We start from the raw sequence: 25,241 nt of genomic DNA, 5'->3' as shown, positions 1-25,241 counted from the left end.
CCCCGGCTGCCCCGCCAGGGCTCTTCGTCCCCGTGCCGAGGGCCGTGTCCCCTGCCCGAGAGAAAATCCACCCGTCCCCGGGGAGACGGCGGGCGTTTGGGGTGCTCCCAGCCAGGATCAGGGCCAGGCCTCGCTGGGGGACCTCGGGACAGGGACTGGGGATTGGGGACAAGGGACTGGGAACAAGGGACAGGGGACAGGGGACAGGGGACAAGGGGATGGGGGACAAGGGACAGGGGACAGGGGGATGGGGGATGGGGGATGGGGGACAAGGGACAGGGGACAAGGGGATGGGGGACAAGGGACAGGGGACAAGGGACAGGGGACAAGGGGATGGGGGACGGGGGACAAGGCCCCGTGCCAGAGCAGTGGCCAGCTGCCCTTGGGACTGTCCCCTGTGCGGTCACTCTTTCCAGTGACATCGCGGCGCGGGAGCTGTGCTGGGGCGCGGGGACACCGGGGCGGGGGACACAGGACATCCTGCAGCCGCCCCCCCACCCACGGGTTTCCTGGCACGGGTGGGAGCGGCGCGATGGCTCCCGGTGACCTTTGCCGGGGTTGGGGACCGGCTGCCGCCACCTCCCCGGGAGGGAAGGGACGATGCTGCGGCCCTGGTCCCGCTCCCGGGGCTCCAACCGTGACCCCCCGCCCCCGCCAGGCCCTCAGGGCGGGGGTCTGTCCGTCCAGCCTCCCGCTGCACCCAGGCACCGGGGACCCCCCCGCCCCGGTCCTCGCAGCCATCCCCGGCGGGAGGGGCCCGGCAGCCGGTACCGGGCAGGGCGCCGGTACCGGGAAGGGCGCCCGCGGGAGCCGGTACCGGGCAGGGCGCCGGTACCGGGCAGGGAGCCCGCGGGAGCCGGTACCGGGCAGGGCGCCGGTACCGGGCAGGGAGCCCACGGGAGCCGGTACCGGGCAGGGAGCCGGCGCATTCCCGGCGTTCCCGGGCGGGCGGACGCCGTGGGAGGCCGGGGATTTTCTCTCCCTCCCGTCCCGCCCCGGCAGCTCCGACCTCCCAGCGGGGCACGGGCGGGGGGGCTGAGCTGAGGGGCGGGGGTCCCATCCCGGGGGTGCCCATCCCACGGGGGGTCCTCACTTGGAGGTCCCGTCCCGGGGGGGTCCGATCCTCGGGGTTCCCATCTCAGGGGGGTTCTGATCCTCGGGGGTCCCATCCCGGGAGGGGTCCGATACTGGGGGTGCCCATCCCACGGGGGGTCCTAACTTGGGGGTCCCATCCCGGGGGGCCCCATCCCACGGGGGTTCCCATCCCGGGGGGGTCCGATCCTCGGGGGTCCCATGCAGGGGTGGTTCCGATCCTGGGGGGGGGGGTATCCCACGGGGGTTCCGATCCTGGGGGGTCCCATCCCACGGGGATCCCATCCCACGGGGGTTCCGATCCTGGGAGGTCCCATCCCGAGGGTCCCATCCCGGGGGTTCCGATCCCGGGGGGGTACGAGGAGGGGGGTCCCATCCCGGGGGGTCCCGATCCTGGGGGGGCCCATCCCATGGGGGGGTCCTAACTTAGGGGTCCCATCCCGGGGGGGGGTGATCCCGGGAAGGGGGGGGGGCATCCTAACTTGGGGGTCCCATCCCGGGGGATCCCATCCCGGGGGGGTCTCGGGGGGGGGGTGTCCCACGGGACGGCGCAGGGTGCAGGACAGGTCACGTGGGTCCCCACCCAACTGTGGTGGTGGTGGTTGTTTTGGGGGGGGGGGGGGGGCGCTGATTCCCCACCCACGCGTGGGCGTGGGCGGGGCGTGTGCCAGCGCGCGTGCTCCCGCCGCCCGCTGTGCACGCACAGGTATTGCCCACGCCTCCCCCGTGCGCACGCGCGGGGCGGCCCCCCCCTTCCTCCCCCCCCCCCGCAGGTGCCCGGTGCGGGGGGCGCGGCCCCTTTAAGGGGAGTGCCCGGAAGGGCGCGCGCCCCGCCCGGCCCCGCCCCCGCCCCGCAGCGCACCGGTACCGGTGGGGCGCGGTCGGCGGCGGGGGCCGGTGCGGGACATGGCGCGGAGCCGCCGGCTGCTCCCGGGGCTGCTCCCCGCGCTGCTCCCGGCGCTGCTCGGCGCCGCCGCCGCCTTCAACCTGGACCGCGCCTTCCCGGTGCTGAAGGAGGGCGCGACCCCCGGCGGCTTCTTCGGCTTCTCGGTAGCGCTGCACCGCCAGACCGAGCGGCGGGAGCGGTGCCTGTGAGTGCGGGGGGGGCCGGGGGGTGGGGGGGTGCAGGCAGGGGGGTCCCGGGCGTGGGAGCGGGGTCCCGGGGCTCGAGGCGGGGGGGGTTCCCCGGGGGGGGGGGGGTCCCGAGGCTGGGCCGGCCGCCGTGGGGGCAGGGGGGCGCCGGGAGGAGGAGCTGGGGGGGGGGGTGCAGGGAGAGGGGCGTCCCGGGGGTCTGGGTGCTGGGGTGGGAATGGGGGGGTGCTGGGGGGTCTCTCGTGGGAGGAGGAGGCGGCCCCGGAGCCCTGAGCTCGGGGTACGGGGGGGATCTGTGCTATAAAATAGCTCCACGGGCGTTCATCCCCTGCTCCGGGCTTCACCTCGCACCCCTTTACCGGTCGGGGTCCCATCCTGACCTTGGGGTTCCCCCCCACCCTCGTTCCCCGGGTGCTGAGCGCCCGCTGTGGGGCCCCCAGCGCAGGACCCCGGTGACACGGGGCAGGTCTGGCAGCAGCGCAGGGACACGCCGGGACAGCACCGGTGGGCACAGAGCCTGGCAGCCGCCCTGGGGCGCGGGGGCCGTCCCCACCCGCGGGGTCCCGGACAGCGCCGACCCCCGCTGGGGCGGTTGCGAAGCCCCTCGCGTCCCCCCTTCAACTCTGACCGGAGGCTCCGTCGCCATCCAGCCGCCCTGCTTCTGCCGGGGGAGCCCTGGGGAACCTGTTGAACTGTAATTCCTGCTGCCGAGCAAAGCCCCAACAAAAGCCCTTTTCAGCCGGTGCATTCCCCGTGTGATCCCGCCACTGTCACTCGCCGTGTCCCCCGCTGTCCCCCCGCTCAGCCGGACCCCCCCGCAGCCAGCGTCCCCGGCTCCCAGCCCTCCTGGCCGGAGGTGCGAGTCGCGTGCGCGAGTTGCGTGTGCGTGCCGGGGAGAAGGCGCCGGCGCAGGGCTTGGGTTGGGTTTTTCTCGCTTGGGGGCACAGGTTTTTGCTGGCTCACCCTCCCGTGGAACTCCCGGCTGCGGGGGGCCCTTCGGAGACCCCGAGGGCTCCCTCTTTTCTGCCGTGCCCATGGCGGAGGGACCGGTGGCAGCTGCTGGACGGAGGCATCTGCTGCTCCACATTCCAGAGATGCATTTTGGCTGCTCACCCTGCTGTGGGACGTCTTGTTGTTGCTCCCGTCCAGGAGGGAGTGAAACCGTTCCCTGCGGAGCAGCTGCGGGCGTGCAGGAGCCGGCCCAGCGCCCCAGGGACCCCTCCTCCCCATGGGGACATGCTGGCTCCCATCCATGACTGTGTTCCCCCGGCTCCGGTGGCATCGGAGCAGCTGGCAGGGGGGCATCGCAGTCAGGGTCCTGGCTGGCACTGGGGCAGGCCGGCTCGTCCATCTTCCTGAGACGCTGGCAGTGGCTGTCACTTTGTTTCAGGGGGTTTTGGGGGGGCTCTGGCCCCTGCAGGGGCTTGCGATCCCCCGCCATGGGCCACGTGGCCTGTGCATGTCTGAGCGTGATGCTGGCGAGGCGCGGAGGCTCCGCAGTCTGTGGGGGAAAGGCTTTGGAGCACAAAACCCCCAGGGGATTTGCACCCCCTTCCCCGGGAGCCCTCCGCTGCCTGTCCCCGTTGCGGGGGGGGGGGGGGACAGGGGGACCCTTGTGAGCGCAGAGGGGCCATTGGATGCCAAGCACGTCCCTGCTTCCCCACGGGGCCTTGCGTGTGGGCAGCAGACCTGGATGGGCTGTGCAGGCAGCTCTGCCTGCGTGGCACAGGCAGGAGAGGGCCGGGGCGAGTGCAGGCAGCTCCTGCCTAACCCAGGCCTGGCTCGCTCGCTGGGGGCAGGTTCAGGGAGGCACCTGCCTCTCGTGGAAGTGGCAGGAGGTGAATACCGGCGTCGGTGTCCCGACGGCCAGCCGCCCTCCTGCGAGCTCCTCGCTCCTGCCCGGGGTGGGACGGTGCAGGCAGGAGCGTGGCAGGGGGCTGGAAGAGCCGCAGGGTTTGCTCCGTCTGTGGGGGTCTTCGTTGTCCCCAACCGGGGGTGTGGGCGCCGCTCCGGGCAGATGCGGTGAGGTGGGACTGGCGCAGGCTCCCCCGGCTCCCCCCATCCCAGGACAGCCAGCCCCGTGCTTCATCTCCGCAGCTGAGCCACCAGCTGGGGCGGGGGGTGCTGAGCCGGGCTGCAGCACCCTGGGGGCGAACCCGCTCCCCTCCCTCGGCCCCGGCAGCGGATGGCGGCTCTCCCTGCACTTTGCTCGCCGGGCGGGCCCTCGCAGGTGCACCCTGCCGCAGCCGGGGTGGGGACAGGAAAGGGACGCTTCCTGCCACCCTCCTCCCCGACGGCGGGGTGTGTCCCGTGCTTTTTTGGGGGCTCGATGCCTGGCGTCACCCTGACGTGGCTGCAGCTGCCAGAGGTGTGGGGATGGTGATGGGGCGAGAGGGATGCTCCGGAGCACGGTTGGCATTCCCGACCTCCTGGCGGGGTTGGGAGAGCCGCTTCCCGGCTGGGCACTGGCGGGGGGCCAGGCTGGCACGGCACGGCCAGCGTGACACCGGAGTCCCCCCGCCCCCACGGTGTTTTTTCATGTCCCGGAGCTGTGCCCATGCAAAGGTTTGTTTGCTCGCTCCTCCCTGAGCCAGGTGAAGGCAAGGTGGAAGCGGCGGCGTTATCTGCCTCCCCGAGATTAAGAAACTCCTTTGGCTGCCCATGCCGGCTCCGGCCACTCCTGCGGGCTCTGACGGGGGGAGCTGGACTGGTGGACCCGGCGGTGCTGGGGAAACCTGACCCATGCAGGTTTGGGGTTCTTGAGTGACGTGGGGAAACTGAGGCACGGTGCATCCATGCCGGAGAGGCTGGGGACCCCATGTGTGCAGCCCGGGGGGAGGCAGGAGGCAGCACCCACGTCTGCAACCATCTGGGTGCCTCAGTTTCCCTCCCGTGCATGGGGGAGCGGGGGTGCTGCCCCAGCGCTCGGGGGCCTTGCTGGTCTCAGCTCACCAGTGGGGAGAGGGAGAGCAGAGCTGGGTGAATTCCCAGCTTTCCCTCCCCCTCGCCTGGTTTTCTGCCGATTGCCAAAGCCGGCCTGGCCACGCTCCCCCCGCCTTGGCCGGGGGCCGGCGGGGCTGCAGCTCCTTGGCAGGCGGAGGGGGGACGGATGTGCCGTGGCGGGGCCGGTGTCCCGGGGGTCATCCATCCGTCCATCCCTCGCTGCTTCGAGGAGGCATCTCTCCCGCCTCCTTTCCGGCACGAGCATCAGCAGATTTGCCAGCTCAGGGCTCCCGGGGGGGATCGATCGCTGCAGAGCCCCCCCGTTACAAACGTAGAGAGCGGAGAGGGGTCAGGGTGGTTTGGGGTTGGCCTGCAGCAGGTGTGGGCTATGCTGGGGTCACCCCTCAGTTGCCCACCTTTGGGGGGGTTGTGGGGGGCTGTACCCTGCAACCCAACTGAGGAGCTGAGCTCTTCAACCTGGAGCCAGGTCCAGCCCCAGCGTGGGGTAAGGCTTGGGGGGTGAAGCCTTGGGGAGGCTCCCTGCGCCCCACTGCGCCGTCACCGCCTGTGACCGGGGCTGGGGCGCGATGGGGTGCTGTGCCGGAGCCCCCACCCTCCTGCCCGCTCTTCCCCACTTTGTCGCTCCTTGAGCGTGTCGGGCGATGGATGAGGCCCTGCGCTCCCCGCCTGGCGCCCGCCCCGCCGAGGGGCTCTGGGGCAGGTGGGCTGGGGTGCGCGGGCTGCCCTTTGGGGGAGCACGGCCCCCCTGCTGCTGAGCCCAGCCCGCCAGCCGGGCCCGATCCCCCTTCGCCTCCTCAGCAGATCTCTCCCACCCCAGGGGCGGCTGCGTTTCGGGGCCGGTCAGTGCCCTGGTGCCGAGACCAGCCCGCAGCCGCCCCTGCCGACTCAGCCAGCGCTGGCAGGGAGCCCCCACGCCGCCGTCCCCGTCCCCCCTCCGGTTTACCAGGGCGGATTAGGACGGGGCACGGCCTCTCGCATTCCTGCCTCCCTCCCTTCCCAGCCTCCCCCTCTTGCTGCTGTTTGACCATCCCTGCCTTTGCTCTGCTCTCTGAGCACAAGGCCTGGGCTGAGCCCCATCTCCTCGTCCCCCCGCCCAAGATGGGACCAGTGCCACAAACTGGTCCTGGCCTCCCTGAGATGGGAGCCCCAGCATCCCGGCTCCTGGTTTTCCTGGATCTTGTGGTAGCTGGGCTCCGTGTGGCATCTTGGGGCATGCATGGATGCGGGATGCCTGTGCATGTCCCCCCCTGCTCCGGTGGAGCTCAGAAGCCCCCAGCATCCTGCGAACCTCCCCCAGGAGCAGAGCCTGCGGGTGGGCTGCTGGGCCGGGAAGTCTTGGCTGGAGGCAGCGAGACGCTGGAGCTGCTTGGCTTGGGTCGGCTCCCACCCCGCCAGGACCTGCGGGGCATGGCCATGAGGAGCGATGGTGGCTGGGAACGGCTTTGCTTGGGGCTGGGGTCTGGCTGAGCCAGGACCACCCAGGGAGGCTGGGGGCAGGTCCTGGCCGTGGCAGCCCCCAGCAAGGGCCCGTATGTCTGTCCCTGCCCCCAGGAGCTGTGCTTATGGTGGGGCAGCACCTGAGGGCTGTGGGTCCTGCTGGGGCTCGGGGCTGGGAGCAGGACCCCCCCGACTTCTCCCTCCAGCCCTGAGTCACAGCACAGCTGCCCTGAGTCACTTCCCCTGCAGATAAGTGGGGACAATGGTGCCCCTTGTCCCCCCCCATGTCCCTCAGGTGTTGGGGTGGGGGGCAGGAATTAGGGGGGCAGATTCCATTGTGCCAGGCTGCAGAAAGTCAGGAGGAGACGTCCTCCCTTCTCCGTGCCCTTGCCTTCGCACCCGGCGGGTTGCACTTTCCCAGGGTGATGTGGATGCCGCTGGCATCCCCAGCCCAGCATTCCCAGGGGGAGCGGACACCCCACTGCACCCCTTTGGGGGCTCTTCTGCGGCTGAGCGACGCCGTCCCCCCACCTGCAGCATCTGGCTGACTCAGCCGGAGCGATGCCGCCGGCGGTGCCCGTCGTCACCGGCCGGGCAGACGCGGCGGGGGCCTCGGCGTGCCGAGGCGGGGGCTGCCTGGGGCCCCGCATTCCTCCTGAGCCTGGGCTTTGAGTCAGCCGCCCCGGCGCTGCCCGGACGTGCCCACGCTCCCGGCCTCGCATTGCTCAGCCCTGCCCGGCGCAGCCTCCTGGGAGCTCCCTTCCCAGTGGTGGTGGTGGCAATGGGATGGGGACAGCCAGAATTGCCCCTGTCCTCTCCAGTGGCTGGGCTGGCCGCGCTGAGGACTGGCCAGCTCATTACCCCAGTGCCCTACGATAAGGTCTGGGGGCTGCGGCAGCTACCTGGGTGCCTTGCCCCCCCCGGCAGCCTGCCTCTGTCCTGCCTGCGAGGGGGACGCGCTTCCTCTGCTGGCACGGTGCGACCGTGCCTCCTCCACGCCATTGTCCTCGCGATCCCGAAGGACTTCCCGGCGGAAAGGCTGGCCTTTCCGGAGCCCCCCGGGCACGCCGGGTCCTCCTGCCGTCCCCCTGACCCGCGGCAGGGCTGCGGATCCTGTGCCCTGCTGCTACCTGGGGGTCCCCGGTCTCTTCCCTGCTGGGGAGCTGCTTGTCTTGGGGTGGGGGGGGTTCAGGTGGGTGCTGGGGTCCCTTGTATTCTTCAGCATCACCTTAAAGCCCCTGGGGGATGAGCACACGTGGAGCTGGGCTGCGGGTGCTGCATCTCGAGTCTGGGCACCCCTCCAGGAATGCCGATGGCCTCCCCCCTGCGTGGCACCACCGTGACTCAGCCGGGACATCTCAGCCCCTCCAGGGGCCTGAGTCACCCCCGGAAGGGTGCTGCCTCCCCCGGGACCCCCGGGGCTGCCCGGCGGAGGGGAGGCGAGCCCAGACCCCTCCTGGGAAGAGGGATACACGTGTACCCCTCCCGGAGCTCGTCACGGCTCACCCTCCCCACTGCTGGGGGGGGTCTCCCCCCGTCGCCGGGACACCCGGTTCTTGCGGCATTCCCTGGCACGGCAGCGGGAGACGGCGAGCCTGTCTGCCAGACACGCCGCAGCTGTGCCGCGGAGGCCCCGGCCTTGCCGCCGGCTCAAAGGTTGGCCTGGAAGGGCTGCGGCTGTTTACACAGGCGCGGGGGCCCCGGCGCTGGCGGCAGGCGCGTTGTGCCGAGCGGCTCCCCGCTTTGCTTTCCCTGCCGGTACAGGGACCCCCTGTTCCTGCACCCACCGTGCACCGGGATGGGGGGCTCAGCCGTGAGCCCAGGCTGGGATCGGGTTCTGCAAGGAGGGGGCAAGGAGCGTGTCCGTCAGTCTGTCCCTTTGCTGTCCCGTGAGACCTGTCAGCGTGCTTGTGCACCCGCGTGCTGGGGGCGAGAGGCTGGTTGCTGCCAGCCCCCTGTGTGCCCATCCAAGGGGAACCCCAATTCCTGCTCCGGAGGTGGGGCCGGGGGTCCGCCTCCCCCCGTTATTTGGGGGTGTCAGGGTGTGACGTGCACCGGGGAAGCAGCTCCCGTCCCCTCCGAGCACCTCCTGGCCACCGTCACACCCCACCACCCTCTCTCCAGGGCAGCCTGCCTGGCTTTGCACCCCCAAAATGAGGCGGAGGGCATTGGGGCGGGTGGACCCACTGCCCCCCCCCATTACCCACCCGCTCCCCCCTTCTCTGCCCCCCAGGCTGCTGGTGGGGGCCCCCCGCGATGTGGAGCCGACGAACAGCACGCGGACGGGCGCCGTCTACGCCTGCCCCCTCACCGCCTCCACGAGCGACTGCCAGCGGCTCGACATCGAGTTGAAGAGTATGTGAGCACCCCAGGGCACCCCAAAACGCCCCCCCCGGCACGTGGGGGGTCCCCGCTCTCACACGGTCCCTTCCTCGCCCAGGTGAGCCGGAGAAGGCCATCATCGATGACATGTGGCTGGGGGTGACGGTGGCCAGCCAGCGGCAGCCGGCGGGGAGGGTGCTGGTGAGTGCACGTGCACCCTGATTCATTGCACACGCACCCCCCTTCTTTGCACGCGTGTGCCAGTCGTGAGCTGCCACCTTGCACGACTGCACGAGGGCACCAGCGATCTGCTGGTGCTTTCACGTGTGCCTTGCACGTGTCCCCAGCGCGGTGGCACCAGGCAGAGGCACTGCGGGTGCTCCTCTGCCACCTCCCTCTCTCCCTGTCCCCTGGGGCAGGGAGCGGTGGGGTGACAGGGTGCGTGGACCCCTCTCCTGGTAGCGTGTACTGCTGTGGAGGGACTGAAGCTCTCGGGAGGATCGCAGATGCTCTCAGGAGCATCTCGGGAGCATCGCAGATGCTCTCGGGAGCTCTCAGGTGGCAGGACAGCGTCACACTCTATAGGACATCATAGCCAGGATAACGCTGGGACGTATGGGCTGCACTAACGGCGGGGCAGGAGCTGTGTACGCGGCCTGACGCCGGGATCGGGGCAGAGGCAGCGCGTGGGGCGGGGGGGGGCAGCCTTGGGAAGGAGGGGGCCGTAGCCCCTCATTTTTGGGGGTGCTGCAGGCGCTGAGGCGGGTGCCGGGCTGTCCCGGCAGGCCTGCGCTCACCGCTACACCAAGGTGCTGTGGTCGGGCAGCGAGGACCAGCGACGCATGGTGGGCAAGTGCTACGTGCGGGGCAACGACCTGCGCCTCGACATCAGCGACGAGTGGCAGACCTACCACAACGAGATGTGCAACTCCAACACGGACACCGACGAGACCGGCATGTGCCAGATGGGCATCAGCGCCGGCTTCACCGCCAACGTCATCTATTTTGGGGCGCCCGGTGCCTATAACTGGCAAGGTGCGTGTGCCTGGGGAGGGGCAGGGGTGGGCAGCCCCCTTCCCCGGGGATGCGTGGTGCCCGTACCCCCGTGGGGCATCTCCTCGTGCGTGCATCGCACGTGAGCACGGGCATCTGTGTGTGCATGCACATTGGAGCACGCGTGTGCGTGCGTGCTTGTGTGTGCTTACGTGCCCGGTGAGTGCACACACGCGCTGGAGCATGCACGCACGTGTTCGCACGCTTGTGCATGAGGACGTGCCTGTGTGCCCTCCACGTATCACGCGTGTGCACCTCTGCGTGTGCTTATCTACGCACCCGTGCGAACCCTCTGCGTGTGGGTGAGCGTGTCCCTGTGCACCTGCACGCCTATGGCCGCGGGCGTGCTCACGCGCTGCGGGTGTGCAAGGGGAGCAGGTGCCGAGCCGGGGGGTGAGGGGCTGTCCCCCGCTGCGGGGTTGACCCCCCCACACCCTGTTGCAGGTACCGACTACATGCTGCAGCGGGAGATGTGGGACCTGCACGACTTCTCCTACCCCAACAAGAAGAACGGCAATACCTATATAGGTGGGGGGCAGCAGGGCAGGGGGCTTCCCCCCGGTTCCTTGGGGGGATTTGGGGTGAGGAGGAGGTTTGGGGGATGTGGATTTAGGGGGAACCTTGGGGGTGTGGGGTTTAGGGGGGCTTGGAGACCCCCCCCCAGGGATGGTGTGAGCAGGGGGGCAGTGGTGACACTGTAGCATTGAGGGGGTCATGGGGGGGAACATGGGGTCTGGGGATGTTGGGGGGGTCCCCCGCTGGCCCCCATCTCACCGGCAGGGTTTGGCGGCAGGGTACACGGCGGAGGTGGGCAGCGCGGTGCTGCAGCAGGACGCGGTGACGGTGGTGACGGGCGCTCCCCGGTACAATCACACGGGCGCCGTGTACCTGCTGAGCCGCAGCCCCCAGCAGACGCTGCAGAAGAGCCACCTCCTCCCCGGCCACCAGGTCGGCTCCTACTTCGGCAGCGCCGTGGCCCTGGCAGACCTCAACAACGACGGGTGAGGGCGGGGGGCCGGGACCCCCCAGCTCCCGGGGATGGGGGGGTCTCTCCTGGGGCATCCCACAGCTCAAGGGGGTCTCTGTGGGTCACAGCGTGGGGGGCACAGCTCCGGGGGTGGAGGTCTCGCTGATTTTTTTTTTTTGAGGGGGGCATCTTTTTATGGATCTGGCGGGGGTCCCCACCACTTCTGGTGTGTCGGGGGGGGGTTATGTCGCAGCCCCCAGCCCCAACCAGCCCCTCGGCCCCGCAGGTGGCAGGACCTGGTGGTGGGAGCCCCTTACTACTTCCAGCGGAAGCAGGAGGTGGGGGGCGCAGTCTACGTCTACATGAACGAGGTGGGGGGCTTCCAGTCCCACCCCAGCCTGGTCCTCACTGGCCCCAGCTACTCCGCCTTCGGCTTCGCCGTGGCCAGCATCGGGGACATCAACCAGGACGGCTTCCAGGGTGAGGGGCTGGGGACCACTGCGGGGGGAGCCATGGTGGGGGGTGCAGCAGGGCTGCCTTTGGGGTGGGGGGGTGTCTTCAGGTAGGAGGGGATCCCACTTGAGGGGGGTGGTGGGTCTCTGGAGAGGTTTGGGGTGAAGAGAAGGAGATGGGGGACATCTTGGGGGGGGGGGGGTTAAGGAGGAGAGGGGCTAGGTGAGAATTGGGGAGGGGGGGTTGAGGAGAGGTGGAGGTACTGCGGGGCAGCCCCCAGCCCGTTCCCATGGGGCTGACCCTGCTCTTCGCCCCACAGATATCGCTGTGGGGGCTCCTTTCGAGGGGCCCGGCAAGGTCTACATCTACCACAGCAGCGCAGAAGGGCTGCTGGACAAACCCCGGCAGGTAACGGCCCCGCGGGGAGCCCCTCGCTGCGGCAGCGGGGCTCCGGGTCCCCACCGAGCATCCCGTGCTCCGAGGTGGGATGCAGCGGGTAGATCCCCGGATCCCTGGGGCTGGTGAGCAATGGGTGACACCCCCCTACAAATGCAGGTGATCAGCGGGTCGGATCTGGGCCCTGCCAGCATGCGGACCTTCGGGTACTCGCTGAGCGGGGGGCTGGACGTGGACGGTAACTCCTACCCCGACCTCCTGGTGGGCAGCTTGGCGGAGAGGGTCGTCCTGCTCAGGTAAGGGAGCCGGCAGCGAGCGGCGGGTGTCCTACAGCCCTCTGCCCTCCCTGCCACCTCCCAGGGACACATCCTGCCTCTGCCAGCGCCCCGGGGCAGCGAGGTGGGCACGGAGTGATGTGCCCGGCTCCGGGAAGCTGGCACCAGGCAAGGAGGGGCTGTGCCGCTGCGGGGTGCTCAGCCGACCCCCATCTCTGCCCAGAGCTCGGCCTGTGATCAACATCTTGGACAAGACCTTCACGGTGTCCCCCAGCAAGGTGGACCCTGCCCGCTGCACGCCGGACTCCTGGTGAGCCCCGCCGGCGCAGCCGGCCCCGCTCGCGGCACTGCGGTGCCGGCGGCTCCGCTCACGGCCCCTTTCCCCCCACCCAGTATCACGGTGACCGTCTGCTTCTCCTACAACCAGAGTGCCGGGGACCCCAAGTACAAGGAGAACATCAGTGAGTGCCCGGGGGCGCGGGTGCACGTCGGAAAGTGCTGGGGGGGAGGCATCCACCAGCGCTCGTGCAAGGGCGTGCGCACACGCGTGGGGGTGCAGGGGGTGCGTGCAAGCACACGTTTGGGGAGGACGTGCGCGCGTGTTGGCACATGGGGATGCGCACACGTGCGTGCACACGTTTGGGGAGGACGTGCGCGCGTGTTGGCACATGGGGATGCGCACACGTGCGTGCACACGTTTGGGGAGGACGTGCGCGCGTGTTGGCACATGGGGATGCGCACACGTGCGTGCACACACGGGGTTGTGTTGGAGGCACGCGTGTGCGCAACACCCCCGGCACTCCGCTCTCCCCGCAGCCCTGGAGTACACCCTGGAGGCTGACAAGGACCGGCACCCCCCCAGGGTCAGGTTTTTGGGGACCCACTCTGCCACCTACCGCGGCATCTTCCCCATGCCCCAGACCCGCTGTGAATCCAAGGAGCTCCTGCTGCTGGTGAGCGTGCGTGAGTGCACGTGTGTGGGTGTGTGCACGCGTGTGGGCGCTGCGTGTTGCTCTGCGTGTGGCACTGGAGCTGGGGACCGGCTTCTGGGAGATGGGGAGAGGGGTGGTGTGGTGGGGCAGAGGGTCTTGGGAACAACATGGGCAGGAAAAGAGGTGGAAATCCATCCATCCATCCGTCCGTCCGTCTGTCCATCCACCCCTCCATCCTGTGATGCATTTGTTGGGTCTCACAAGCAGGGTGTGAGCAGGAGCTGGTACCCCAGATGTGGCCAGGGGCTGCCTGGCTGCAGCTGGAGCTGGAGTGGGGCCGGGGAGGGAGCCGGGGCTTTGCTGTGATTTCTGCCACCCCGCAGGACAACATCCGAGACAAGCTGCACCCCATCGTGCTCTCCATGAACTACTCACTGGTGGAGAAGCCCAGGGCCTTCCAGCTGGGTCCCCACTCCCTCGACGCCTTCCCCGTCCTCAACCAGGACCAGTCCCACGAGAACGAGACCAAGGTGCCGGGGGGGGTGATGGAGGTGCTGGGCTGCAAGCGCGCCGGCGCGCCTGGCCCCGGGGGTGGGAGAAGGCTCATGGGGACGTCCCTGTCCCTCCAGATCGAGTTCCAGAAGGAGTGCGGCTCTGACAACAAGTGCTACAGCAACCTCCAGCTCCAGAGCAGCTTCGTCACCGACCAGAACCAGCCCCTGCCCAGGTGATGCCGGGTCCCTCCAGGTCCCCATCCACCTCTGCTGCCCGCTGTGCCACCCTCCTTAGCCGTGGGTCACCCCTCAGCCCCCCCCCGGGCTGTACTGGGGGGTCTCCATCCCGCTGGGGTGGGCCACCCGTGTGCTGAGCGGGGACGGTCTCTGCGCAGGCTGAACGGTACCCAGGTGCTGCAGTACAGCCGGGACGTGCGGAAGCTCTACCTGAGCATCAACATCACCAACGTGCCCACCACCCCCTCCAACGGCGAGGATGCCCACGAGGCGCTGCTCAACATCACGGTGCCGGCCAGCCTGCTGCCCTCCTCCGTCCGCCCGGTAAGCGATGGCGTCCCCCTCCCCAGCTGGAGAAGGCACGAGGACCAGGGTGGGACATTCCTCACCCTCTTCCCCTCCCCAGAGCGGAGCCTGTACCTTTGCGGAGACGGTGCTGTGCGAGCTGGGCAACCCTTTTAAGAGGAACCAAAGGGTAAGTGCTTCTCCCCAGCCCTGCCTGGGGGCTCAGCAGGTAGGTGGGGGTCTGGCCGAGCTGCTCCACGGTCCCTCTGTGCTGCAGGTAGAGCTGATCATCACCTTCGAGGCCATTGGGATCATGCTGGACACACGGGAGGTCTCGGTGTGGCTGGACCTGTCCACGTGAGTGTCCTCGGCTGGGTGGAAACGGGCTGGGAAGAGGGTGCCTGGAGCGATGTCGGCTCCTCGTTCCGTTGGTGGAGCTGGGATCGTATCCGGCAGCGTTGCTGGTTGGGGAAGGATCGGAAAGCAGGCAGGGAGCTGCTCAGCCCGGCAGGGGTGGGCAGGACCCCAAGGGGACCCCAGGGCTCCTGCTGGGAGGGTGGGGGATGTCCCACGCTGTCCGGTGGCTGTTTGGCGGTGGGAGACGTTGACCCCGGTTGCCTTGGCAGGCAAAGCACCCAGGAGGACCTGCAGCCCGTGCTGGCCAAGCTGCTGGTGGACTACAGCATCCAGTCCTCGCTGACCATGTGAGTGCAGCAAGGCTGTGGCCCCCGTCCCGCTGCGTCCCCTCCATCCGCCCCACCCGAATTTGGCTGCGTCGGGTGTGGGCACGGCCCCGCCGTGTCCCAGGAATGGGGCAGAGGGATGCCCCAGAGATGCTCCCTGCCTTCTCTGCCCGCCTCGACATGCCTGTCCCCCCCCACCCTGTCCCCAGATCCCCCTCCCACGCCCAGTCGCACTTCAGCGGGACGGTGGTGGGCGAGTCGGCCATGCGGAGAGAGCAGGACGTGGGCAGCCCCCTCGCCTTTGACTTCCAGGTGAGCTGGGGGGCGGCCGGTGCCCGCGGCGGGGCCGGGAGTCCCAGTCTCCATCCCCTGCTCTGCTTTGCAGGTGACCACCAAGGGTGAGTCACTGGGCACCCTGGGCACCATCCTGCTGGGTTTCGAGTGGCCCTACGAGATCCCCAATGGCAAATGGCTCCTCTACCCCACCGAGATCCTCGTCAACAGTAACGAGACCTGCCAGCCCCCCGGGGGGGTCATTAACCCCCTCAACCTCACCGTGAGTGACCTTGGCCCCGCTGCTTTGCAGGGATGTGCCCCTGCCCCACTGCATGGGGACTTCCAGCCCCGTCAGCCCTGGGTGGGCAGAGCTGCCCGGGCTCTGATGGGGCTCATCTTCCCCCCAGCTGCTGGAGGACCAGGCTCCATCCCGGCAGAGACGAGAGCTGGAGGCCCCCGGGGTGGCAGAGCCCCCCGTCACCCTGGCCACCGCCAAGAAAGCCAAGTCGGAGGTGGTGCTGGTGAGTGGGGGCTGCAGGGCAGGGGGGTCCGGCAGCATGTGCCCCCCAGCGGGACCGCGGCACATGCTGCTTCTTGGCACCGGCGCGGTGCACTGGGGACTCTGGTTCCCCCCCCCGACCCCTCCTTATCTCCCAGAGCTGCTCCAAGGGCACCGCTCGCTGCATCTGGTTCGAGTGCCCCCTCCTCCACACCCAGCACCCCACCACCTTCAGCATCCGCGCCCGGGTGTGGAACAGCACCTTCATCGAGGTCAGTGCGGGGCCCTCGCGCTGGGGGGGACAGGGCTGGGCTGAAACAGGGCACCGAGTTTGCCAGGTCTCAGCCCAGCAGCTAACACGCGTCCCTTGCCCCTCCGTCATCCCAGGAGTACAGCGATTTTGACCGGGTGAAGGTGGACGGCACAGCGACGCTCTTCCTCCGGACCCACGTCCCCACCATCAACATGAGAAACCACACGGTGCGGGTGAGTGATGCCAGAGCCTCTTACTGGGACAGGCTGGGAGGGACTGGAGCCACTGGGAGCTCTTCTCCCGACGAGGCTCCTCTCGGCCCTTCCAGTTCTCCGTGGACGTGGACTCGGAGCTGACGGAGGAGCAGCCGGCCGAGATCGCGCTGTGGCTGGTGCTGGTGGCGGTGGCGGCCGGGCTGCTGCTGCTGGGGCTGATCATCCTCCTGCTCTGGAAGGTGAGGGGGTGCCCGGTTTCCCCCCCCCGGGGAGGGAGTGCAGGAGCCGTGCTGAGACCTGACGGGCTCGTGTCACCGGTGGCTGCCATCCTCCCTGCCTGGCTGTGGGATGCTCGGGAGCGGCGGGGGGAAGGTGCCCGGCTGCTGAGCGATGAGGAAGAGGAGCAGAGAATCCCGACTTCCCCCCCGCCGGTGCAAAACATTTTGGGAGCTGCAAAAACCCCCCCCCCAAAGCAGGGCTGGACGATGGCATCTCCTTGCCCCGCGGCTCCCACCTCCCCCTGCACCGCTGGGACTGGGGACCTCCTGGCTCCCTGGGGACCCCCAGCCCCCTGGGGACCCCCCAGCCCCCTGGGGACCCTCCTGGCTCCCTGGGGCCCCCCCGGCTCCACTCTTTGGCCAGGCGGGGTTACGTGGCTCTGTAGGGCCGCGCACCCGCAGCATCCCTAGGGGTGAGGGTGCCATGGGGCAGCTCGCTGCCCCGCTCCCCCCGCCCCACGGGGGTGGCCAGGAGCCCCCCGTCCCCTCTCCTGTCCCCCCCTGACCCCTGTCACCTCCTTCCTCGCAGTGCGGTTTCTTCCGGCGGGCCAACACGCGGGCCATGTACGAAGCCAAGGGGCAGAAGGCGGAGATGAGGATCCAGCCGTCGGAAACCAAGCGGCTGACAGACGACTACTAGAGGGGGGCAGCCCCGCTGCCCCCCCGGGTGCCCGCGCCACCCGCTTGGTAATGCCCCGCGGGGCCGGCTGCGGCGGCATCCTCCTCCTCTTCAGCCTCCTCTCCTCTTCCTCGCTGCTTCATCTCTCATCTGGGTCCCATAGGGTCCCTATAGGGCACAAAGGGCTCCGTGGGGTCTCCAGGACTGCTGCTCCTTTTGCCTCTGCTCGTCGCTGGCTCTGGGGTCTCTCTCCTTCACCCCACGCTGACCCTCTCCCCTCCCTCTCCCCCCAGTGCGACTTCTTCCAGCGGACCCGCTACTACCGGATCATGCCCAAATACCACGCGGTGAGGATCCGGCAGGAGCAGCGCTACCAGCCCAGCGGCCTCCTGCCCCGCCGCCGCCGCAAGAAACACTGGGTGACCAAGTGGCAGGAGCCAGAGAAGTACTACTGACCCCCCGCCCGCCCCCCGGCCCCCGTGCGAGGGGAGCACGAGGGGCCCCTGTTTGACTTTGCACAAGCGCATCTCTCCCTGCCCCAATCCGCCTCCCCCCTCGGACGCGGCCGCATCCCGGCGTTGGCTTCTACGCGCTCCTGTCCGCTTCCCCGGGCTCGCCGGCGCGCAGCCCGGCTCTTGCACGCTCGTGCCTTGCACGCTGACGGGGACGAGCCCCAGCTGTGCCCCCCCGTCCCCCAAAGTGGCCGCTGCTCTCACCGAGTGCCTTCCCCCCCCGCGCAGACACTCCTCCCGCCGTGTCCCGCACACGTCCTGGCACGCCGGGACACGTCCTGGCACGCCGGGACACGCTCGCCGCCCCCGCGCATGCCCTTCCCTCCACGGTGGGTGCCGGACTCCCCTCGGCTTTCGCCAAGGCTACGTGCTACGGCGGGGCGGGGGGCGGTGGGAGCTCGTTCCTTCCTCCCCTGCCTCCTCCTCCTCCCCAAAGCAGTGCAGGGGCCCGATCCTGCATGTTCACCCCCCCCAGTCTGCATCGGACGCAGCTTTGGCTCGGGGGGGTGCAGAGCACGAAGCCGTGTCCCCCCACCCCGCAGCCTTGTCCGGTGGGGGTCCGGGGGTCTCTCCCACCCCACGGACGCTGCCCCGGGGGTTAAGTTATTCCGTGTGTCTCGTTGGGATTTTGGTGTTGAGCCCCGGAGCGCGGTCGGTACTGGGGGCTGGGGGGGGTCCCGTGCCCCCCGGCCCCCTCTTGTCCCCCGCTGGGGCCCAATAAAGCCTCGCTCCGGGATTTGTAACCTCTTGTCTCCCCCACGTCCCAGCTCAAAGCTTGGTGGGGGTATGGCTGGGGGGAAAAGGGGTGTTTTGGGGGGGTACCCTGGGCAGAAGGGGGTGTTGGGGGAGGCCGTACCCCAGGTGGGCTGGGGAAAATGCCCCAGGTGCGCAGGGGTATTGGGGGGTAACACCCCGGGAGGGCAGGGGCATGGGGGGGTAATGCCGGGGGCGGGGCGGGCCCAGCCCCCCCGGGAAGGGGCAGCGGGGCGCCCCGGGCAGCGAGGGGTTAAGCGCGGCGGGTCCGCTCCGGCCTAGAAGGGGTTACAGCTGTTTGGGGGCGTGGCTAGCGGCGAGGGGGCGTGTCCATCCCGGGCGGAGGGCGGTGCTAGCGTGCGGGGCGGGGCCGGCGTCCGGCGGGGCGGGGCCAGCCGCAGGGCGGTCGGTGATTGGCGGCGGGGCGGGTTGTTTGCGCGCGGCGCGGCGGGGGCGGGGCGCGGCGTGGGCCGGGGCCGGGGCCGGGGATCGGGGATCGGGGATCGGGGGGCCGGGACCGGGGGGCCCGGACCGGGGAACCGGTGCCGCCATGCGGCTGCTGCGGTGGCTGGGGAAGCGGGCGGCGCTGGCCGGCGTCCCCACCTACATCGAGCACTTCAGCAAGTTCTCGCCGTCGCCGCTCTCCATGAAGCAGTTCCTGGACTTCGGTAAATACCCGCCCCCCCCCTCCCCCCCCGGGATCCTCACCCGCCGCGGGTGGGTGACCCCCCCCCTCCTCCCTCCCGCAATGCCCCCGCTCCGGGTAAATACCCCCCCCCCCTCCGCCGGGGATGTGCGGCCTGGGGGCGGTGCTGCGGGGCGGGACCTCCGCGCACCCACCGGGTAAATACACACACCCCCCCCGTGAATAAATACCCGGGGGGGGGGCTCTGGGTGCTGCCCACCCGCTCCAGGGGGTGTCAGGGCCTGGATAACTGTGACCCCCCCAATACCCGGTTGTTGTTGGGGGGGGGTACCCCCCGGGTGCTCCCCGGCCCGGGTAAATATTCCTGCTCCTGGGTAAATAACCGGGGCTGGGGACATGGCCTCCTGATAGGCGCCTGCTGGGGGGGTGTCCCCCCTGCCCCCCCATAACCACCCACAGCGGGGTGTTACCTCCCGCGGGCAAGGAACGACCCGGGTAAATACCCCCCTGGGGAACGGCTGGGTGGATAAACCCCCCCTGTGTCCCCCTCTGGGTAAATACCCCCCCCATGGGGTACCCCCTGCCCCCACCGGATAAATAACCCCGTGCGCGGGACCCCCGGCCAGGTGTTCCCTGCACCCCCCGGTCCCCCCCGCAGGCGGGTAAATACCTGCCTGGCCCCCCAGCACCCCCAGGGTGGGTGACGTGGGTGCCCCCCCAAGCAAACACCCCGGGTAAATACCCCAGGGAGGTGGAGATGCCCCCACCCATCGCTGTCACCCGTCCCAGGCCCCTCCTCTGTCCCCGTCCCCCCCCGGGGGCTTTGATGTCAGCGCTATATTTACCCGCGTCCCCTCCGTGCTGTCCCGGCCCTGGGGGTCCCCAGCCCCTGTCGGGGTCCCCTCTGGTTCTGCTCCATCCCACCAGCGCTGGGACCCCCCCCTCGAGTCCTCGTCACGTTTCAGCTCCGTCCCGTGTCCCTTGTCCCCAGGGACGTGCCCCTCCAGGGGCGCGGGGGCAGCTTTGACCTCCCCTCGCCTCGCTGGACGCCAGCTCCTGGTTGGGGACATCCAGGTCCTGGGGACGCTTCGCTGCGTCCCCGTGGCCGAGGCTCTCGGCACCCCGGGCTGAGGGTCTGGGTTGGGCGGCCCCAGCTCTGGTGGTGGCCCAGGTCCTTCTCCCCACCAGTTGCCTTTGGGGGGCTTCCAACCCCAGTCTGGGCTGTACTGGGCTATACTGGGCTGCACTGGGCACCCATCCTGCCCTCCCAGCGGGCCGAACTGTGCCCCCCCAGCCCCTCCAGGGTCCCCCTCCAGCATCCCCCTCCAGCCAAGGGCAGGAACCTGCTCCTGCCTCCTCTGCTCCAGTCTTCCCAGTACCCCCCAGTCCCCACCAGCAGAGGAGCAGGAGCGAAGCCAGCCCTGGGGCTGGGGAGGTCGAGCCGGGGCTCAGCCCGTGTCCCCCCCTGCCCCGCCAGGCTCCAGCAATGCCTGCGAGAAGACCTCCTTCGCCTTCCTGCGGCAGGAGCTGCCCGTCCGCCTCTCCAACATCATGAAGGAGATCAACCTGCTGCCGGACCGCGTCCTGCGCACCCCCTCCGTCCAGCTGGTGCAGAGCTGGTGAGACTGGGGGTGCTGGGGGGGGGCCCACCGCCACCAGGGGTCCTGCCGCCTCCGGGACCAGCTGGTCCCACACGGCATTGGGTGCGGAGGTGCCACCACCATCGTCTGTATGGGTCCTGCTGCTGGGGGTCCCGCTGCTGTAGCTCGTGGGGGTCCCACTGCTGGCGCTCGCACGGGTCCTGCTGCCCGGGGTCCCGCCACCGCAGGTCCCACCGTTGTCACCCAGTGGGGTCCCACCACCGTCACCCACCTGGGTGCCACCGTGGGTCCCACCGCTGTCACCTGCACGGCTCCCATCGCCACCACGACTCCTGCCACCACCGTCGCCCAGGGGGGTCCCCGCTGCCACCGCAGGGTCCCACCGCCACCGCGTGTCCCACCGTTGCCACCGACTGTCCTCCCCAGCAGCGAGGGGCTGGCAGGGCAGCACCCAGCTGGTGCCGCGCCATGCCCTTAAGTGACAAGGGCTGCAGGCCCTTCAGGGACACCCCCATGCCAGCGGGGTGTCCCCAGACACCGGGGGGGACACCAGTGCCACCCCCATGTCCTGCCCCAGCCTCCTGCCCCCCGAAAGGGCCGAGCCAGCCCCGTGCCTGGGGGGTCCGTGTCCTCGGGGGGTGGGTTCTGGGTGTCCCTTTAAGCGCCGTGTCCCCCTGCCAGCTCCGGCAGCGTTGAACCTTCTCCCAGTGCCGCCACGTGACGAGTTGTTTGTGCAGCGTCCTCAGCCCCTGCCAGCCCTGCCCGGCCCTGCCAGCGCGGGCAGGCAGCAGGATCCGGCCGTGCCTCGCTCCCCCAGCCCTCGCGCGGGGACCCCGCATTGCAGTGACCCTCGTGCCCCCCGCCGCATCAGAGGGGCTGCGTCCCCAAGTGTCCCCAAGGGCCACCGTGCCAGCAGGGGGGTGGGACAAGCTTGGGCCCCCTGCCAAGCGCAGGGTGGTTTCATGGGGCAGAACCTTTTGGGGGTGGGGGTCCTGGTTGAGAGGTGCTGAGCCCCTTCTCCGTGCATGGGGCAGTGCCCCAGGGCACCCTGTCCCCCCCTGGCGTGGGGTCCCCGGGGTGTCCCCTCTCTTTGGGGGGTGACCAGCTCCTTCCCCAGGTACGTCCAGAGCCTGCTGGACATCATGGAGTTCCTCGACAGGGACCCCGAGGACCAGACCACCCTGGGACAGTAAGTTAGGGGGTGGCAGTGTGTCCGTGACACCCCTTGTCCCCAGTCCCAGGGCGTCACCTTCTCCCAGACTCACACTGGTGAGAGCTGGCGTCACCGTGGGGCCCTGGCACCTTGCACCCTGTATTGTCCCCAAACTGCCCCTCACCCCACTATGCCCTGAGTGTTCTGGTGCCACCGGACTCCGGGGGAAATCCAGCCTGGATCTGTGCGGACCAGGTGCCCCCCAGCTCCATCCCGTCCCCCTCCTCAGGTTCACGGACGCCCTGGTCACCATCCGCAACCGGCACAACGACGTGGTGCCCACCATGGCGCAGGGGGTCATCGAGTACAAGGATGCCTACGGGGACGACCCCGTCTCCAACCAGAACATCCAGTACTTCCTCGACCGCTTCTACCTGAGCCGCATCTCCATCCGCATGCTCATCAACCAGCACAGTGAGCGGCCCCGGGGTCCCCGCCCGCCCCGGGGGTCCCCCCTGTCCCGAGTGTCCCCATCAGCCCTGAGCATCCCCCCCGCAGCCCCAGCCATCGCGCCCCGAGCATCCCCGTTCCCTGGGGTCCCCCCAGCCCCAGGGCTCCTGCCCCGAGCATCCCCGTTCCCTGGGGTCCCCCCAGCCCCAGGGATCCTGCCCCGAGCATCCCCCTGCCCCAAATGTCCCCCCGAGTGTCCCCCCTGCCCCAAATGTCCCCCCCAGCCCCAGGGCTCCTGCCCCGAGCATCCCCCTGCCCCAGATGTCCCCCTGAGCATCCCCCTGCCCCAAATGTGCCCCCCAGCCCCAGGGCTCCTGCCCCGAGCATCCCCCAGCCCCACGTGTCCCCCCCCAGCCCCACGTGTCCCCTTCCCCCTCACCCCCGGCAGGGGCAGTAAGGCCAGCCTTGGGCACAGCCTAGGGTGGGGGGCTGGGGGGGGGTCCCTGGGTGTCTCTGGGGCCAGGGTGGGGTCCCCGCTGCTCACCGTCCCCCCCGTCCCCTCCCCAGCGCTGCTCTTCGACGGCAGCACCAACCCCGCGCACCCCAAGCACATCGGGAGCATCGACCCCCACTGCAGCGTGGCCAACGTGGTGAGAGGTCTGTGGGGACCGGGGGGCTCCTGCCCCGATGGGGGACACGGGGGGGGGGGGGTCCCCATGATCTTCCCCCCGCCCCGGGATCTGCCTGTTTGGGAGCCATTCATGTCATGAGTTTGTGCAGGCCTCAGCCAAGGTGTCCACGGTCCCTTGTGCTTTGGGGTCACTCCAGAGGACCCCAGAAACTTGCTGGGTCTGTAGGAATGGAAAATATTTTGGGGGGGTGGGGGAAAGGGGGCCCCAAATCCTCCCCCCACCTTCGTGCTGGGGGTGCTGACCCCTCTGCCTCCCCCTCCCAGACGCCTACAACATGGCCAAGCTCCTGTGTGACAAATACTACATGTCCTCGCCCGACCTGGAGATCGAGGAGGTGAACGGTGAGGCCGGGCTGGAGGGGGTCCCTGCGGCAGGGGATTCTCGGGTGGCTCGTTTGGGGTTGGGGAGGATGCCGATGCTGACAGCCGCTCTCCTCCTCCCTGCAGCGAGCAACTCCCAGCAGCCCATCAGCATCGTCTACGTCCCCTCGCATCTCTACCACATGCTCTTTGAGCTCTTCAAGGTAACCCCAGCCTTGTCAGGGGGGCTGGTGGGGGCGGGAGGGAGGCTGGGGGGAGTCCCCTAAACCACAGCCGGCTCCGTGCCCACAGAACGCCATGCGAGCCACCGTGGAGAGCCACGAGAACAGCCCGCGGCTGCCGGCCATCAAGGTGATGGTGGCTCTGGGCCAGGAGGACCTCTCCATCAAGGTGCGTGAGGGACCACTGGCTCCATCCTGGGGGGTCCCCGAGCCCAGCCTGGGGGACGCTTAACCCAGGGGGGGCCAAGAGCGGGGTTGTCACCCCCCACCGCATCTGGCAGATGAGCGACCGGGGCATGGGCGTCCCCCTGCGGAAGATCGAGCGTCTCTTCAGCTACATGTACTCCACCGCTCCCACCCCGCAGCTGGGCACCGGGGGGGCCCCCCTGGTAGGTGCCCCCCTGGTAGGTACCGTGGGATCCCCGCACAGCCCTGGGGGATGGGGGACGGGGCACGAGTCTGCGGCTGGGGGTGGCATGGGGACGTTTGGGGGTGCCTGAGGGTGGCGTGGGGACATTTCAGGGTGGCTAGAGTGGCACCGGGGTGCTTTGGGGGTGGCATGGGGAGGTTTGGGGGTGCCTGGGGTGGTATGGGGTGGTTTGGGCTTGGCGTAGGGACTTTTGGGGACATTTGGGGGTGGCTTGGGGACATTTAGGGAATGCCCGGGGGTGGTGTGGGCACACTTTGGGGTGCCTGAGGGTGGCACGGACATGCTTGGAGGTGGCATGGGGACACTTTGGGGTGCCTAGAGGCGGTATGCGCACACCTGGGAGTGGCGTGGGGACACTTGGGGGTGGCATGGGGGTGTTTGGCTTGGCATGGGGGAGCTTGGGGGGGTCTGGGGGTGGCGTGGGGACACGGGGGCGGCGTGGGGACATTTGAAGGTGCCTGGGGAGGTTTGAGAGTGGCGTGGTGACCACTGGAGGTGGCACGTGGACACTCATGGGTACACGTGGTGCTACCTGGGGTGGCGTGGGGAGGCTTGGGGTCCCCTGGGGGTGCCGACCCCAGCACTGGGGACCCCCCCACCCCATCTCCTCCCCCTCCCCAGGCCGGCTTTGGCTACGGCTTGCCCATCTCCCGCCTCTACGCCAAGTACTTCCAGGGGGACCTGCAGCTCTTCTCCATGGAGGGCTTCGGCACCGACGCCGTCATCTACCTAAAGGTGGGTCTTTCCCCCAGGACTGGGGGGTCCGCGGCCTCTGGGGGGGTCGCAGGGCCCTCCCCAGCCCCCCGTGTCTCCCACAGGCCCTGTCCACAGACTCGGTGGAGCGATTGCCCGTCTACAACAAGTCGGCGTGGCGGCACTACCAGGCCAGCCAGGAGGCGGGGGACTGGTGCGTCCCCAGCACCGAGCCCAAGAACACCTCCACCTACCGCGTCCCCTAGGGCCCCCCCGGGGGCTTTCTGCCCCCCCAGGCTATCGATAGCCCCTGGGCCCCCGCCCCGGGTGGCCCCCATCACCCCAGGGTGGTGTTTTATGCCAGTGTGGTGTTTTAGCATCCCGTTTCTGCCTCCCACCGCCACGGCTGTTTGAGCTCCCTGGGAAGCGTGTGAAACGTGGGGTGGGGGGGTCCCAGTGGGGTGGGGGGTCCCAGCACCCCCCCGCCTTGGTGGCACTTAGGTACGTAGCTGAGGGTGACGTTGGAGCAGCGTGGAGGGGTAGAGCCCCTGTTGCCCCCCCCGCCTTGGCACCCACCCCAGGGGCAGTGAGGGACTGGTCCTTTCCCAGTATGGCCAGTAGCACTTCCCTGCCTCTCCAGCCCTGACAGGGTGGGGGGACCAGGCCTGAGCTCCCCCCCCGCCCAGCTCCCTGCGCCGTCCCTGGTATTGCACTACTGAGCTGTTCTCACCCGCGTGTGCCCCCCTGCACCCCCGGGTGGGTTCCCCACACACACTCGGGAACCTCCCCCTGCCCCCCCAGACCCTCCCCGCTGTCAGTAAATTGGATGTTGACTGAGCTCCTGGCGTGGTGTTTTGGGGTCTCGAGAAGCATCCCCCCCCCTTTGCACCCCTCCCCGTGCCTCAGTTTACCCACCCTGGGGTCGCCTGGGCTTGGGAGGAGGCTGCT

General features: G+C 69.6%; 2 protein-coding genes and 1 long non-coding RNA gene across 6 annotated transcripts; 2 read left to right on the top strand and 1 right to left on the bottom strand.

The window, feature by feature from the left end:
- Positions 1-1,998: 1,998 nt before the first annotated feature.
- ITGA3 (integrin subunit alpha 3) lies at positions 1,999-17,947 on the top strand (the record flags this gene model as incomplete). 2 transcript variants are annotated; one of them, XM_082331802.1, is made up of 25 exons in its annotated part: positions 1,999-2,183; positions 8,819-8,940; positions 9,026-9,108; positions 9,693-9,942; positions 10,405-10,488; positions 10,754-10,961; positions 11,214-11,407; positions 11,700-11,788; positions 11,936-12,072; positions 12,275-12,361; positions 12,445-12,512; positions 12,868-13,004; positions 13,367-13,513; positions 13,613-13,710; positions 13,873-14,038; positions 14,121-14,189; positions 14,277-14,356; positions 14,626-14,703; positions 14,892-14,994; positions 15,068-15,238; positions 15,366-15,479; positions 15,616-15,729; positions 15,845-15,943; positions 16,039-16,164; positions 17,116-17,947. In XM_082331802.1, the coding sequence occupies 25 exons, from the start codon at positions 1,999-2,001 to the stop codon at positions 17,275-17,277; spliced, it is 3,171 nt and encodes a 1,056-aa protein (XP_082187928.1). In that variant the 3' UTR covers positions 17,278-17,947. The 2 variants fall into 2 exon arrangements, with proteins under 2 accessions (XP_082187928.1, XP_082187927.1); XM_082331801.1 differs by lacking the exon at positions 17,116-17,947 and adding an exon at positions 16,733-16,862.
- On the bottom strand, positions 16,092-21,422 carry LOC309599909. Its single transcript, XR_014230363.1, has 3 exons — positions 20,606-21,422; positions 16,719-16,990; positions 16,092-16,222 (listed from the first exon to the last, which is right to left on the bottom strand). It is a non-coding gene; the product is annotated as an uncharacterized lncRNA (long non-coding RNA).
- PDK2 (pyruvate dehydrogenase kinase 2) lies at positions 18,586-25,130 on the top strand. Of its 3 annotated transcripts, none has more exons than XM_082331804.1 (11): positions 18,586-18,755; positions 20,211-20,352; positions 21,452-21,523; positions 21,777-21,961; positions 22,505-22,594; positions 22,893-22,970; positions 23,076-23,152; positions 23,241-23,339; positions 23,452-23,559; positions 24,222-24,335; positions 24,419-25,130. In XM_082331804.1, exons 1-11 carry the CDS (start codon positions 18,638-18,640, stop codon positions 24,557-24,559), a joined length of 1,224 nt encoding a protein of 407 aa, XP_082187930.1. In that variant the 5' UTR covers positions 18,586-18,637; the 3' UTR covers positions 24,560-25,130. The 3 variants fall into 3 exon arrangements, with proteins under 3 accessions (XP_082187930.1, XP_082187929.1, XP_082187931.1); XM_082331803.1 differs by having other exon boundaries at positions 23,452-23,574; XM_082331805.1 differs by lacking the exon at positions 21,452-21,523 and having other exon boundaries at positions 23,452-23,574.
- Positions 25,131-25,241: the final 111 nt, after the last annotated feature.

This window comes from Platalea leucorodia, assembly GCF_965183815.1.
Source record: "Platalea leucorodia genome assembly, chromosome: 22".
NCBI lineage: Eukaryota > Metazoa > Chordata > Aves > Pelecaniformes > Threskiornithidae > Platalea > Platalea leucorodia.
Note: the sequence above shows the minus strand (reverse complement) of the source record. Positions and strands in the feature narration are given on the sequence as shown.